At 39.3% G+C, this 17,518-nt stretch overlaps 1 protein-coding gene across 1 annotated transcript in view; it reads left to right on the top strand.

The window, feature by feature from the left end:
- LOC142151852 (protein Hook homolog 3-like) overlaps window positions 1-426 on the top strand; it is a 50,946-nt gene extending 50,520 nt beyond the window's left edge. The window contains exon 22 of the mRNA XM_075207915.1: window positions 286-426. Within this exon, the coding sequence (XP_075064016.1) occupies window positions 286-426 (141 nt within the window). The remainder of the gene's footprint in view (window positions 1-285) is intronic.
- The last annotated feature ends 17,092 nt before the right edge of the window (window positions 427-17,518 follow it).

Here is a 17,518-nt window from a genome sequence, read left to right as displayed (position 1 = left end):
ATCTCATCTGTCAACCTGTATGGCCCTGTTACTGATGTTACACAAGCGGGTTGGTGCACTTTCGGGAAGTGAGGTAAAAACATGTTCTGCTCGTCCATCAGCATATCATTCATTACGGGGATGGCACTACAATGCTGAATGCAAGGTAATGTGTAGTATGAAAACCAGTTTAGTAGCTATATGAAACGGGCTCCAACTGACTTGGCAAAAAGTACTATGATGCCGGGGCTGATGTCAAGTGCTCATTAAAATAAATCTTTCTTTCTGGTATTTTCTTATCTTCAGGGCATGAACTTGCATAAAAAAGCTGCAGAAGACAGACTAGCAAACACAGGCTCAGGACAGTCGTTCCTTGCAAGACAAAGACAAGCCACAAGTTCAAGAAGGTCTTACCCAGGGCACGTCCAACCAGCTACAGCGAGGTAGAAGAACCTTATGCTGGAAAATCTGCACCATAAACTTGGGCTGCATATAACTACATTTCAGGAAATGTCACCATTGTGCTTTTAATTTGGTTCTTCTCTTTATAAAACCCTCTTGTTCAATTTATAGATATTGTCTATATTTGGCCATTTTGAGTTACATTGAAAGTGCCAAAAAGTTCTACACTTCAAAATGAGGTGTAAAGTTGTTGGTTTTTTTTTGTTTATTTTTGTTTTTTGTTCCGAGGTCAGAACATCAGAAATGTTTCTTAAGCAAAACATTGATTTAAAATAAGAAACACAAATCTTTGATTTATCTTTCTATGTGGTCTTACGAATGATGTGTCCAGGCAGTCTTATCTTATCTAGGTGGAGATGAAATGTATTCGCTATGTGTGCTTTAATGAGCAAACACCACAGTGCTATCGGGACAATTACTGTTAATTCATTAACTTCCTGACTTAATTTAGGGAGGAATATTACAGCGCAGCCAGGTGCCACAACACTGTCAGACACAGTACGCCAAGGACTTTCACAGTCTGGGGGGCATGTAATGTGCCTTCAACTATGGAAGAGTAGGGCATGTTGTGTTGTTTGATGAGGACGAACAGAGCACAGGGTGTCCACCACCACACGTCCAGGCAGTATTTAAGTACAGTCATGCTATCATACATTGTGATTGTTGGTACATGATGTCTTAAAATCACATGTTCATTTTGCACAAGCCCTCCAAATGTACATATATGCAAGTGTGTGGTCACATTTCATTGTGGTATTTACTTTTATGTTATTCAACAGAGGTTGGTTAAACTGACTCCAGAAAAGCCCTTTGTATGCACAGAATGTTAAACTGGATTTTCAGGAATATGTATATAAACCATTTACGTGCTGCGATAGGCTAGGCAACTTACTGGAATGCTCTGTGCTGTCTGACTACATATATTTACCACTTCTTGCAGCACGCCAAACCACCACCAGGGGTAGAGTAAGTGTATCCTCCTAAGTCAAAACCAAAACTATTTTTGTGAGCTGCAAATAAGAATGAAATATTTGCAATCGTTTATATGACTGCTCTCCAAAAATGTGGAAAAATAAGGGAATAAATTTGCAGATTTTATTACGACGGGAGGCATTTTTAAAACTTTTCCTTTTAAAATTTCACAAGAAGTGAATGTAATTTGTGCCATTATAATTATTATTTAAACTCAATTTCTATTTAATTAGTTGACTTTAGTAATATTATATAAATAATAAGGTAGCACTTTAAATTGTTTTAAACATGTATGTTCAGTGTTTTAGTTTTTAATTGTGAATTTGGGCTACATTGAAATAACTTGGAGGGCAATGAATTGTTTAGAATTGAAATGTAATGCAAACATTTTGACACATGACTACAACTTGAGCCATCTAAAAGCAGGAAATAAGGTATTATCGTTTTCCAGTCTTCTGCACACAATGGATAGAGCTATTATGGTCATCTACATTTAGGATCCAATTCAAAATGACTAGTTCCTAGCCAGTTTATTGGATGCGTCCATAGTGGTTCAGTCTGAAAAATAGTTGCCTCCATTGTGAGTAGATGATGGGTACACTTTGGTACAATAGAGCGATAATGTAACTAGATTACTATTTTTCATTGAAGCATGCACAAAGCAGAGGCATATGTCAATTATCATGTAAGCTTTAATTCTTTTTAAATTATTCCTATTGCATTTATGCAGCTTTGGAACCATTTGTCATTTTCATTATACAAAACATTAATTTGTGAAATAGCAGTCGCAGTCTCTTCCTTGGGACATCACTGTAGAAATCTTCATGAATAATACCGTAACATGGGTGCAGTACTGTTAACTGAAAAATTGCTAGATTGTAGCAGGCTGTAATAGCTATTTTTAAGCCAACACACCACATTTAAAAGGTTTTTGAAAGTCGCTGTTCACTTTGAAATGTTAGAATGCATGCCAAAACCATTCATGGGATTTTCAATTGTAAATACTTTTATAAATATTAATTATTTTGTTGCAGAGCGAAATTAAAGTATTGTCATTTGAAAGTTAATGCAGAGCAAAATCCCATATTTGGCTAGATGATGGTTGTAGTGTTCTACATGGTAGATGTCTTATTGTTTTTATGTAAAGCAGGCCGGTCCAACCTGCAGCCCTCCAGGTGTTGTGAAACTACAAGCCCCAGCATGCTTTGCCAGTAGACAAGCTGTTGATGGCTGGAAGGGCATGCTGGGACTTGTAGTTTCACAACATCTGGAGGGCCGCAGGTTAGACAGGCCTGATGTAAAGCTTCCATGTTTGTGTCAAGATTAGCCCAGTTGTATGGGAGGATTTACATTTTTTGCTGAGAGGAAACAAATGCTGAATATAAAAAAAAACACATTCAAAGCCAGGCCAAGTCCCCTCTTATCAGGCTGACTGGCAAATTTTAGCCTCGGGGGCGAGACTTTCCTCAGCAGCCTATTGGGCACAATTTAATGGAAAAAATGCCCACTATGGGACTTGCCTGTGGGTTAGATGTCCACCAGCCCCTGCCTCTGATAATTAAGTATCATAATAGAACATTATAAAATTATTTAAATTCAGCTTGAGAAACCAAATATTTTAAAATTCAGCTACTCATATTAAAGAGTCAAATAAGCCTAAAATATAATTAATTATATGAAACAACTGCTAGAAGCATCTAAACACATACACTGTCTTCAAACATTCCAGGAACTTGTCGGAACTGAACATATATGAAGTAATTAGTGCTGTAGAAACACTTTTTTTTTTTCCTGTACACATCAGACTTCATTTGTGACAGTCTATTGAAGGGAACTGCAGGAAGCTATTTGAAACGTGATTGAGTCCAATCAGTTAGCTAACAAAATTAATGATAGGTTCTTTGGTTCATTCATTTGGGTTATTGTAATATCAGATCCACTTGTACTTGGGTCTAGTGATCTTTTAAAGCAGACGTATCACAGGTCATGTAGTGTTATTTTATTTTTTGCTTTACTACATAGTATCTTGGCATTACATAGTAAACGGGGAAAAAAATTGCCTTACCTGGAGCATTGTTGACACAGGAGATATAATTTTACTCTTGGTGTTATGCTCTCTTCTGGGCAGGCTTCATTCCGCCCATGGGGTCAGTGGAGTATGGAGGAAGCTGGGCCAGGAGCGAGCATATCAGACTAGCGTGCTGGCTACTTTACACCGCTTTACAGACTGGAGAAAGTATGCCCATGAGAGAGCATAATGCTTTCAGTAAAATGATCTTTCCTCCATGAACATGGTTCACTGGGCACTATCTAGTAAAGCAAGAAAATAATGGTACCTTCAGTGTCAGTGAAACCTTTTTTATTCACTTGCTAAAATTATAATGTAATTGAAAATCATTTTTGACTATCCAGTAAAAGCATCTGCTCCCAGTGTCTAGTGTGTTGGTTGAGATTAGATTATGTGCAATTCTTTCTTTGTGTTGTAACTGGTTTTTTCTCTGCCTGTCTCTTTTGTTGATAAAGACTATTAAGGGGGGTGACCACTTTTGGTTTTTTTTTTTTTTTTATTGAACAAAAACACACGCCTGCCCCCATGATTTCGCATTCTTAAGATTTAACGTCATGAACATGGTATCCTTACACGGCGATGCTCCAAAATAGAGGAAGCCATCTTCCGTGACCAAGCTACCTGTCCCAATCTGGTGTTGGCATACCTTGAATATATTAATGCCTGAAGGATGGTATATTTGTCATGCAGGGACTTTTTAGTAGATATCCTCCCATTGTTTACTAAAGGGGGGGGTAAACACTCCCTTTTAAGGATGTACAAGTGGTTTGTATGTGTGTTACAACTGATGGTGAAAACTTTATGGGGGGAGGGGACTTTAATTAGCCTAACAGGAAGACTTTACTAACAACATAACTAATCAACTAATGTTATTGATTAATGCATTATAGGATTCATATTTTGATAACTAGATCTTCATTAGATATTATTAGACTGACATGAAAGTTAGAATAATTGCAGAAGAAAAATGTATTCCTAATTTTAGTACTTTCAAGTCTTCACAAAGTAATAATGAAATTAATACTGATAATACGGTTAACATTTCTGCACCAAGGGTTACATGCCTTGCATTGGTCAAAATGAAGGTCAGATTTGTCAGTAAAATACCCTGTTTTATGGTATTGGCACTTTGTGGTCTGACTGTTTTGAAGAACTAAATAATTTAAACTGGCATCTCAATATCAAAGTTATGACTTAATCACTTTACTTCTATATGTAACACTCCTATATAAATATAATTTATAATCAGACAAAAGATTTTAAAGCGCAACCGTAGGGTAAGATGTTAGAATAATGACGACCGTTACATATTTAAACACCACTATTGTAATACATTTATATGCATTATTCACATGCCGGAAGTTAAATATTATTAACCCTGTTAAATGCTATTGTGCATGTAACCTGGGCTGGTAACCTTACGTTGGGCAGTGTATCAAACTTCAGTCAACAAATCATTTTAGTGTATATCCCATTTTTCTTGCCGATGGTGATATAGCGCAAATACACATACACCATTGTGCAACAGGTTTACATGCAGATAGATTTAGATATTTTTCCTCAAACCGTATATATTTTTTTTTATCCAAATACACATATTAGATCTTTTATCCAAAATGTTACAGTATATTAAAAATCGGAGTTCTGTATGAGACTGTAGGCAAAGTGCTTAAATACAGGTCACTTGTAATATCTGCAGTCATTTATAGTAGGGAGTGCATTATTCCTCATAATAATCACATTTTCCTAATGATCACTGATTTTAAGCATTTACATTATTTACTCTTTATACAAGTATATGCAGGGGTAACTTGTATATTTTATATAATTATGTAATGTAATATAAACAATAATGGTGATCATTATATCACTACACCTATAATTAAAAACATCTACAAACATGATCCTGAAATGTTTTATAAGTTTGTCCTTCTTTGACTTGGTAATAAACTTTTTGCATAAGGCCAGGTACACACTTGCATTGCAGTTGTGTCTTTTTAACAATAGCCAAACGCATAGGGGTAGAGCCAGTAGTATTCGAAAAACCTTACCGCTACGACAATGCTAGCAAAAGTTAGTAACAGAGTTAGTGAATATGGTGAACCTACAACCAATGTTTTCTAGTGTCATATCTATTTACATGCTTCTAACTGGCGTGAAAACCGCTAATAAAACACATGAATGGATGCAAGGCTTATGTTTGACACAGCAAGCTGTGTGATTGACTTAATTTACATAGTATTGTGGTGCCAGTTTAAATGATCTACACATGCAAGTAGTAATAAAAAATATTTCCTATTGATTGTGTTGCCTACTAATCAACAGGTGGCTTTTGGCAACTGGCTGAAAGAAGATGCTATGCACATAGTTATGGCTGTAAATGTTTACCAAGTATCCGTTGTCTATTGTATATTCTTTTAGCTGCTGATGCTCCTATTTAAATGATAACTCAACCCAAGGCTGAAAATGTTAGTTTTGTGTGCAGTGCCATTACCTACATTATCACAGAATATTACTTCCATGAGATCCGGCAGTCTGATGATGTTCCTCTCACGCCTGCTGGTAGTATGTTGTTGTAATAACACTGTGCCTTTATGAAAATAGGCTGCCTTGGAAGGAGTAATGATAACATTGCCAGAACATAAGGGACTTGCTGGATCATTTGGACCTAGATTAAGTAGTAATTTGTGAAAATGTATAATTTATGGAACTCCACCCAATACTGAATTTTCAGTTTTGGGTTGAAATAGTCTTTTAGGTCACAAATATGCATCATAGTAAATTATCTTAAAGAGAAATGTATGCAGGAGGTTTTAGATTGAGAATATTAGATTTATGTATGTTTGCATACCATTAATATATTCTCCTTGCTATTTATTTGCAGTGATGTGATTGCATGATCGCGGCATGGTTTTGCAGTCAGATTTTGCATGAAAATTATGGTCGGATGGCCTAACCTGCAGACTAACCAACTTTAGGGGCAGTGGTCTAACATATATATGTTTGCTTTTCCCTTAAAAGCTTCTATTTTAAACACTCTGTACTGTTCTCACAGCTTCATTTACAGTTATTGTGCATTTAATTTTTGTCTTTTAATAACTAATCACGCATCCATAAGCATCAGACTACCTACCACACACAGGCTACATTCTAGCTGGCAAAAATAGGCATTAATGTCATTGAATCTTCTCACATGCAAGAGTTGGGTATTTGTAAATTTAAAACAGAAAAATGGCATCCATTATGTTGATTGTATTTGGTGAATGATAATAGCATTTCCTGCATGAGGCCCTCAGTGGTTATAGCCAAGGCTGCCTACAAGCTTGTAAACAAGGAGTGTACATTTAACCACTTATACATACCAGAATGGCAGCCAAGAATGAACTGAATGAGTACATAAATAGAACTTATCGAATTCTGTTTTACACTTTTTATTGTATAATTGATTACAATTTGTAATTAGTTCTTTTTGTGCATATGACTGTTTAACTACGAAGGAGCTTTTGTTTACATTTTCATGTTATAATTTTCTTAACAATAAGACATTATTATAAATTATATTATACCGCTTATTGTATGTCATAACATGTTCTTGATTTTTTTCTAATATACTTTTCTATGTAATTAATTTGCATATACTGGCTGCCTTAGTGTTTATTTAAATAAACCATGCTTATACTTTAATGTATTTCTACTTACACATCTTGTATTTATATAAATATATTTGTATTTAGACACCGTGAGCTCCAGGCTCAACTTTTGCCTGTTTTATTGTATAGATTAAAATGCAACTTTTTTTTACAGCAGTATTATAAATATAGAGCCTGCAGTATAGAACCTTTTTTATTAGTATTATTTAAAGGTGATACTGGTGCAAGCTTTAACGTGAGTTTTGTTTGAGAAAGGCTGTTTTTATTCAGCTTTCATCCCATTATAAACTAAATTAACCATGCAGAGTTCAAATGCACATTTAGATATATCAGATACACATGCATAATGGTCACTGATTAGGAAACCGTTTTCTAGGAATAGCAAATAAATTTAAAGACTGGCTTTGTACTGTAGCTGCAACTTCCGTCCATTTAGAGACATTAACAGCCTTGTTGTTGTCGTACCATAGTCTGTCATGCGTGATAGTTTGTCTACCCAGCATGCACTACTTTCCCTTGGTTCTTTAGTTGCTTGCCTCCTTTCTTCCTTTTTTTTTTTTTCTTTTTTTTTTTTAAATCTTGCCTCTTTTAAAATGGACAGCAACTACAAAATTGTATAATAGTTCCATTTCTGGAAGTTTATTTCATAAAACTACTATGAATACAAGTCTGCAAAATAATATCCATAGCAGTGCCTCTGTGGTCAGCAGTACTTAGCGGGGCAGGTTGCAATAAACGGTGACAAGACTCGTGTATATAGGATAAATGGTTATCATTTTGAATATGAAATGTAAAATTTCTAGACAATTCTTCCAGTGTAACCAGAAGTGTACTTTTGTTAAGGAACTTGTAAATAAACTATTTTAAAAGAAAAGTGTTCTGAATCTGTGTCCCCTCTAAAAATGAGAAAACTGGTTCTGCTGTTTGGATATTGCATATACATTGTGTTAGTATACATCAAAACAAACTTTGGATACAATGCAGGACACTGCTCCATATAGGGATATGCAAATTTATTCAGCTGTGTTTACAGTATAAAAAATTAGGTTTTTGGGACAGCAACTTCATTCCTCGGATAATTTAAAAAGCATCATAGTGGACATCTCTTTCCTGACATTGGATGACACTGTGAGATATTGGGTTATAGTAGGTGCTACAGGAGTGTAGCAATTGATACATAACTGTTTTGAACATAAGCTCCTCCCTTACTATGACTAAGACTCCGTTTTAGATAAAGTGCTCAGGAGTTAGGGCAATTTGGGGGGGTGGAGGGGGGCTCTTGTCCGTTTAAATTGTTTTGGATATTTTTTGACATTTTTATTTAGCATTGCAGAGATCCTTAATTTTTACCCAGAAGAGTGAATAGCCTTGCGCCTGCCTTCACTCTGGGCCCATGCAGGTGGTGTGCAGCCTCTGGGCTTCCCTCACCCTAATGCGTCGGCAGCTGCTGGGTAACTAGTGTGGTGCGGGTATTTTTTACTTGCTCTCTGCGGATCATGAGAGTGATGCTGTGAGCCGCTCCTCTCAGCTGGTCGTCATTCCCCTGACAACGAGCAGTTCCTCAGAGTGGAACCTATCAGCAGCGGAGATGGAGAAATATGTTTGTGCGACGTGACGACTTTGAATAGTAACTGTCACTAACGGTCAGGATGAGGAGGAAAGCAGCAGAGAGCAGCTAAACATATTCCATTATATTAACAGCACCTACATATAAAAAACAGACGCATCTCCCTTAGAGGAGGCATCCGTTTCTGGGTAGGAATAGATGAGGGGAGTAATGCATCCGCCTCCTTAGTTGGTTTGGCGGGTTCTCCCTCACGGACTCCGACATTTTGCCCAGTGACAGGCCGCGATCACCTCCGACTGCAGCTTCTCTTAATGTTCTCTTCCTATATTGATTGGTTACTCAGGTTTTATATCTGTTTCTATGCCTCAACCACTTGTTATTACAGTGTGATAGGTACTTTGTTTTCACGTTTAAATGACTACAAATACTTTTACTTAGTATTGTGGGTCTCGGTGACCTATATTTGGGGACAATATAATACTGTATTCTCAGTATAGAGTGTGTCAGCGTGCATCAAACAAATATATTTGAGACTTTATCTTACTGTTATCAGCAGAGATGGATTAAGGCTTTGGAGGGGCCCTAAGATCTAAAATTAAGGGCATAGTGACACATCCTGCATTACATCACCTACAGCCCACAGTATGACACAGCTCTCCCAGAGGGCTCGCTTAGGTTGTCTGCATAAGAAAAATCATTGCTTCCACAAACTAAAATACTGTACATTAAAACAATCATCAAAACACCACATTAAAATTGGTATTGACACCACACATTAAAAATACCATTAATAACGTACACTAAAACTAGCAATGATACCGCACATTAAAAACACCATTGATAATGCCCATTAAAACTAGCAATGATACCGCACATTAAAAATACCATTGATAATGCACATTAAAACTAGCAATGATACCGCACATTAAAACGAACATAAAAAATAAACATTGATAACATAACCCCAATTTTGACTATACATGTCTCTCTCTCTCTCTCTCTCTCTCTCTCTCTCTCTCTCTCTCTCTCTCTCTCTCTCTCTCTCTCTCTCTCTCTCTCTCTCTCTCTCTCTCTCTCTCTCTCTCTCTCTCTCTCTCTCTCGTGTGTGTATATATATATATATAATTTATTATATTGAAGCTTTAATTAGATCACATAAATGTGTGTGTGTGTGTGTATATATATATATATATATATATATAATTACTACAATTTTATTCAATATTGGTAATGGGTGTGTTGATGCACCCTCCTACAGACAAAAAACACCATTGAACGATCACCAAAAATTAGGATTGTCCTACTAGAATCACAACATTTCACAAACTGTGCCTCTCTCCTCCCCTTTTTCCTTACTGTGCCTTTCTTCCCTCCTTTTTCCTTACTGTGCCTCTCTCCCTTCCTTTTTCCTTACTGTGCCTCTCTCCCCTCCTTTCTCCTTACTGTGTCTCTCCACCCCTTTCTGCTTACTGTGCCTCTCTCCACCCCTTTCTCCTTACTGTGCCTCTCTCCCCCCATTTTCCCTTACTGTGCCTCTCTCCCCCCATTTTCCCTTACTGTGCCTCTCTCCCCCCATTTTCCCTTACTGTGCCTCTCTCCCCCCCATTTTCCCTTACTGTGCCTCTCTCCCCCCCATTTTCCCTTACTGTGCCTCTCTCCCCCCCTTTCTCCTTACTGTGCCTCTCTCCTCCCCTTTTTCCTTACTGTGCCTCTCTCCTCCCCTTTTTCCTTACTGTGCCTCTCTCCTCCCCTTTTTCCTTACTGTGCCTCTCTCCCCTCCTTTTTCCTTACTGTGCCTCTCTCCCCTCCTTTTTCCTTACTGTGCCTCTCTCCCCTCCTTTTTCCTTAATGTGCCTCTCTCCTCCCCTTTTTCCTTACTGTGCCTCTCTCACCTCCTTTTCCTCATAGTGTGCCTTTCTGCTTTATTCCCTTTTTTCATTTACCTTTCTATTAGCTTCTTACTTTTCTTCTCCTCTCTTCTGTCTTTTCTCTTCTTGCTTCTTCTCCGCGCTGCTCCTCACTGAATGACAGGCGTGACTTGACGTCACGCCTGACATTCAGCGTTAACAGAGCAGAGAGGAAGGAGGAGGGAAGCCGGCGCCGAGATCAGGTGAGTAAATCTATATTTTTTTTTGCTCTCCCCACCAGTGAAGAGGAGCAGCCCAGAACCCGCCCGCAAACAACCCTGCAACGTGGTCGTCTGACCACACTTTCATTAGATTCTATAAATTGCAGGGCTTTGCATCTCAGAATGCTAGTTTTGCTTGCTGTTGTTCCAGTGCATTCCCTCCCATAGGGGCAGCTTTGTTATGTCCCCAAAGAGAATTTTTTTTTTACTCACCGTAAAATCCATTTCATTGGGTGACACTGCGCACCCTCCCCTTGCTGTGATGTTAATGGTGTGAGTTAATGTTAAAATTTTCTTCTCTTGTTGCGCCTGGATAGCCCTCTGTTCTGAGCTTGGTTATACAAAAACAGAGTCTTTTCTGGAGTAAGTGGGGCCTAGTAGGGGAGAAGCTTATGTTCAAAGCGGTTATGTATAAAGTGCCATACTCCTGTACCGCGCATTGTCCCCCAATGGAGTTAGAGAAATTGATTTTACAGTGCGTAAAAAATCCTCTTGTTATAGGATTCACTCAATCATGGAACGATACCAGACAATCACGGTAGAAACAAATTGTCTCTTTAAGCAATATGCTACTTATTCATAAAGTCCTATGCTTCTCCCAATAATATTGCTATAGTTTATTATAATATAATATAATATATGGAAAAATAAACAAATGGCATCCTACTCCACACAGTATGCAGAATATAGTAAGTGTGCGTTACATCAAACGCCTACTCAATTTATAAGTATAACAACAACAACAACAATAATAATATACTAATAATATACATTTTTTACATGAGTACATTGGTAATACAATCAATAAATTAAATGAAATAAACTATCAAAGTCAAGTAAAAGCAAACATATCTATCTATACTCGTGTGAAAAAAATAAAATTTCAAACCACATGTACAGAAAAGTTCTCAGAAAGATTGCAGATTAAAGTCATTATTTGAACACCTCTGGGGTTAGGGAAGCTCTCGATAGATCAGCTATCTACCTACTGGTCTTTCCTTTTCCCCTAATTTTTTCCCATTTCAACATTAAACGTTCTTATATTAGAGCTATGTTCGTGTAATCAAACTTTGATAGACCTTGAAGTTGGACCAATGTATTCCAACCCACAGGGGCATTTAAGAAAATATATGACCCCATTTTACTATTGCATGTAGTATAACATTTCAAATGGATTTGTTTACATTGGGTACAAGAAGACACGTATGCACCTTTAATAATGCCATTGCAGTGCCGACAGTTTCTACAGGGGAATGTCCTGAATTGCAGTGCACTGACAAATCTTCAGCAAACAGCAGGTACTGGAATATCAGGCTTACGCAAATATATTTTGGCCCCCTTTATATGAAAACAAGGGTAACTCAGAGAAAACTATTTCATACATAGTGTCTTGTGTCAACAATATCTGCAATATTGCAAATTACCTTAAACTTCCTTTCATAGCAACTTATACAAACTTAATTCTTGTCACTCACCGGATCGCTGGTTCCTCTGGCTCAAGATCTAGGTCTCTCTCTGCTCTGCTGACGCCCGTGCAGCGCCGCGGAAGTCCACCATCTTAGCTATGTGTCTGCGCATGTGCAGATCAGAAGACTGAAGACTGGTAAAACCTCCGCTCACCCTTAATTGGATGACTAATTGCCTCTCACTATTTAAGGCACCCCTGCCCAACTTCCTTTGCCTGTTCTTGATCCTCATTCTACTGAGGTAACCAAGGAGTCCTTTGCTCCTGGATCGTGTTACCTGCCTGTCGTGGAATCCCTCCAGTGCACTCGTGACTACACCAGTCAGCCGCAGACCTCTCCACGCTACCTTGTATTGCACCTGCAGTCTGGACAAGTCACTAATCCACATTAGTGGTAATACCTGTCAGCCGCAGACCTCTCCACGCTACCTTGTATAGCACCTGCAGCTTGGACAAGTCTCTAATCCACATTAGTGGTAATACCTGTCAGCCACAGTACATTCTTTCATTGCCTGCTAATGTACCCGCTATCTGGATATCTTGTCTTCACGTCTGGGATGATACTTACCAGCCACCAGATACCTCCTGTATTACTTACCTCTGCACCCGTCATCTGATTACCCATCTCCTCGTCTGTGGTATATCCATCAGCCGCAGTTCATCTATATACTACCTACCTTTGAACTGCCTATCTCAGTATCCTTCTCATCATTGGGCTCATTATCCACTGTCTACAGTACAGCCTCAACTCTCCAGTGACTTTCCTATTTCTTCAGTGTTCCTCCTACTACCTGGTTCAGGGTAACACCTGACCCCATGGTGTATAGCTGTAATCCGCTACTCTACCATACTCTCCAGAGGTCCGCAACCTGCACAGTGGAAGCCACTAAAACCCATACTTCCTTGCGGGAGTTCCTGGAGAAGACCAGCCGCTGTTAGACTCCACGCCTCTGGTGAGTAAAAGCCAACTATTGGCAAATTCTGGGTCGAGACTCCTAGTGACCGTGACAATTCTTGTATTTACTGACTCATTCGGAGTCGCCCAAATGTGACACCATTGGAGTGAAGCAATTATCCGGACTTTGATTGGAGTAATGAGACTTGTGGTACAGCATGTCTCAAATAGTAGAGGACCCAACTAGAAACCGGACTATACCTGACCTACTAATAACAAATAATGTAGACGTAATATCAAATATTCAAGTAAGGGAGCACTTGGGAAACAGTGATCATATGGTCTCATTTGAAATTAGTTTCCAGAAGCAACAGTATAAGGGATCAACTAGGACTTTAAACTTTAGAAAGGCAAATTTTAATATGCTAAAGGAGTTTAAAAAGTGGGTAGACTAGGGCGCAGATTTTGAAAGAAAAAATACAGAAGAAAAGTGGGGTATCTTTTTAAAATATCTTTGGAAACATACACGTATAAGTTCATTCCTATGAGAAATAAATGCAATAGAATTAAGTCTAAACTAACATGGCTAAATAAAAAGTTAAGGGAAGATATAGAAAGGAAGAAACATGCATTTAAATTGTTTAAGCCTGTAGGGACTGAGGAGTCCTTCCGTATCTATAGTCATGGCCAAAAGGTTTGAAAATTACCCAAATATTGTTTTTCACAAAGTTTGCTTCTTCAGTGTTTTTAGACCTTTCTGTCAGATGTTCCTATGGTATACTGAAGTAAAACTACAAGCATTTCATAAGTGTCATAGGCTTTTATTGACAATTACATTAAGTTTATGCAAAGAGTCAATATTTGCAATGTTGACCCTTCTTTTTTTTAAAAAAAACTTTTTATTTAAAGAGGAGACAACAGGAACAGTACAGACAACAATTTTGACAAGAAAGATCTTAATATTCAAGGTCTATCCTCGTAAGTTTTATACTTTTATATCGGTGGGGAGGGTGAGAAGGGAAGGGAGGGAGGGGGGGTAGAAAGGCACAAATATTATCAACAATATTGCTAATAAATAAATAGGCACGCAAAATTGGAACATTGCTAGAAAAGGCTTAGACACACAGTTACAATGACTGCCCAAAAGAGCAGAGGCATACAGACATTACTCACCAGCCGCGCACCATATCCAGCCTGGGGGGGTCCAGAGGCGGCCCAAAAGCTATGTTCCATCTGCAGGAGGACGAGCCGTATTGGATAGGCAGCTACGGCTTTCTAGAAAGTACCACGGGGCCCACACCTTATCGAAGTTATATGATTTGTCATGGAGGTAGCACGTTATACTCTCCATGCTTGCGACATGTCTTATGTATGACCGTAACTCCTGCATAGAGGGAGCTCTAGGGTCTTTCCAGTGCTTTGCTATCAGGGATTTAGCGGCTGCCAGAATGTGGGAGATAAGCTTGTTAGAAGGCGTGCTCTCGTCAGGTATAGGGCGAGAGAGAAGGAATGACCAGGGATCCTTACTTATCTGTTGTTCTGATACAGAGTTTGAGTGTAAGAACCATGTTCCAGAAAGAAACTATGCGAGGGCAGGTCCACCATATATGTAGCATCGTACCTTTCTGGCCACATTCCCGCCAGCAGCTCGGAGTGGCCGTAGGAAACATTCGAGACAACTTATCAGGAGTATAGTACTACCTATAATTAAGGAAACTGCCTATAAAGTGTACTAGTGTGGAGATCGAGCTCTTGGCAATCCCCTCCCTGACCCCCTCCCAGCATAGATCGTCTGGAGGAGGGCCCAAGTCATTTTCCCATTCCCGCTCATGTCGGCCTGGAGTATCAAAAGTATAATCTATGAGCCAATTATAGATCAGGGAGATCATTCCTTTGGTGAGAGGTGAGTGTAAACACATGTACTCAAAGGAGGTCGAGGCCCGAAGAGCCTCCTGGGGGAGCAGAGACATGGCGAAGTGTCGAACCTGGAAGTACTCAAAAAAGAGCGGACGAAACGGTTCAAATTTATGATGAAGTTCTGACATAGAAGCCCAAGTTTGATTAACCACTAGGTCCGAAACCACCCGTAATCCCGCCTTTATCCAGAGCCTAAATTGCTGGGTTGAATTGCCAGGAGGGAGGTGTGGGTTGCCCCAAAGGGAAGTCAGAGGTGAAATAGGGGAGGACAATTTATATTGGACTCGGTATGAGTCCCAAAGGGATAAGCAGAATTTAAGAGATTGAAGAGAGGAGGCCGCTGGTGGTCTATCTATATTGGCCATACCCCAGAGTGATGCCATGGAGGGGACCCCAACATAGTGGGTCTCCAGGTCCACCCAAGCTATGGACTGGTAAGGCGCATAAGTTACCGCCACCTGGGTCAAATGAGATGCCAAATAAAAAAATTTAATGTCTGGATAACCCCTACCTCCCCGAGCCCTGGGCTTCTTAAGCACTGCTACCGAAATTCTAGGGGGCTTGGCTCGCCATATAAACTTTAGAAAAGAGGAATGCAAATCCCTAAACACAGAGTCGGGAACCCTCACTGGAAGAGTCTGGAAAAGATACAGAAGTTTAGGGACCAAGTTCATCTTGATAGCAATAATCCTCCCCAGCCACAATATGATATAGCTCTTCCAAATCTCCAAGTCCTGTTTGATTTTTGACAGGAGGGGGGGAAAGTTTTCCCGATACAATCTCTCATAGGATGAGGTGATATAAACTCCAAGATATTTGATCTTATTTGGCTGCCAGCGTAGTGTAAAATTAGTCTGTAAACTGGACCTAAGGGAAGGGGAAATGTGAAGGAGCATGGCCTCAGATTTAGAAAAATTTATTTTATAGCCAGACAGTAGGCCATATTCATCGATAAGTTTATATAGGGCGGATAGAGACTCCTGAGGATTCATCAGAGAGAGAAGTATGTAATTTGCGAAGAGAGATACCTTGAATTCCCGGGGTCCCACTGTCACACCTGAGATCGACTGTCTGATCATCGCCGCCAGGGGTTCTATCACTAGAGCAAAAATTAAGGGCGAAAGGGGGCAGCCCTGTCTCGTCCCATTGAAGAGGGAGAGAGGGTCGGAAAGAGATCCATTGACCAGAACCCTAGCTGAGGGAGAGTTATAGAGGGCAGATACCCCGGTCAGAAATTCAGCTGTGAAGCCGTACGCCTTCAAAGCTAGGGTCATAAATTCCCAGGAAATCCGATCGAACGCCTTCTCGGCATCCAGTGAGAGCATCATGGCCGGGAGGCACCTTTGATTAATGATTTGAACAAGGTCGATCGTGCGGCGAGTGTTATCCCTGGCCTGGCGACCCGGGATGAAACCCACTTGGTCATAATGGATTAGACCCGGAAGGACTCCATTCAGACGAGTAGCCAGGATCTTTGCGTATAGCTTAATGTTGACATTGAGAAGGGAGATGGGACGGTTTGACCCTTCTTTTTGAAGACCTCTGTTGCTTCTGTGGACTATTTCTGCCATTCATCACATCTGTTCATATTTGTGTATTGGCGTATACCTGTTTATTCTGCTACCTGAACTCTGCATATTCCACAAACTGAATCCTTGTTCACATATTTTGCCTAAATAAAGATACTTGATTTCTATACTTCTGTTGCCACTTCCTGAATTTGCTAGGAATCATAACAATGCAAGGTGCTCAATCATGCTGGAAAAGGCATTGTTCGTCACCAAACTGTTCTAGGGTGGTTGGGAGAAGGTGCTCTTGGAGGATGTTTCGGTAGCATTCTTTATTCATGGCTGTGTTCTTAGGCAAAATTGTGAGTTAGCCCACTCCCTTGGCTGAGAAGCAACCCCACACATGAATGTTCTCAGGATGCTTTACTGCTGGCATGACACAGGACTGATGATAGCGCTCACTTTCCTTCCCCAGACAAGCGGTTTTCCAGGTGACCCACAATTTTTGAAGAACTCAGCCATGATTAAAGAATGGTACCAAAACATCCTCCAAGAGCAACTTCTCCCAAACATCCAAGAACAATTTGGTGATGAACAATACCAGGGCGAATTGCAGAGGTCTTCAAAAAGAAGGACCAACACTGCAAATGTTGACTCTTTGCATAAACTTAATGTAATTGTCAATAAAAGCCTTTGACACTTATGAAATGCTTGTAATTTTACTTCAGTATACCATAACAACATCTGACAAAAAGGTCTAAAAACAATAAAGCAGCAAACCTTTTGAAAACCAGTATTTGTATCAGTCTCAAAACTTTTGGCCATGACTGTACAAGGAATGTAATAAATGATGCAAAAAGGAAATTAGATTGACTAAATTAGAAAATGAAAAACAAATTGTGAAAGA

The sequence above is a fragment of the Mixophyes fleayi genome, chromosome 1 (genome assembly GCF_038048845.1).
Source record: "Mixophyes fleayi isolate aMixFle1 chromosome 1, aMixFle1.hap1, whole genome shotgun sequence".
Taxonomy (NCBI): domain Eukaryota; kingdom Metazoa; phylum Chordata; class Amphibia; order Anura; family Limnodynastidae; genus Mixophyes; species Mixophyes fleayi.
This window is presented reverse-complemented; position numbering and strand designations above follow the sequence as displayed.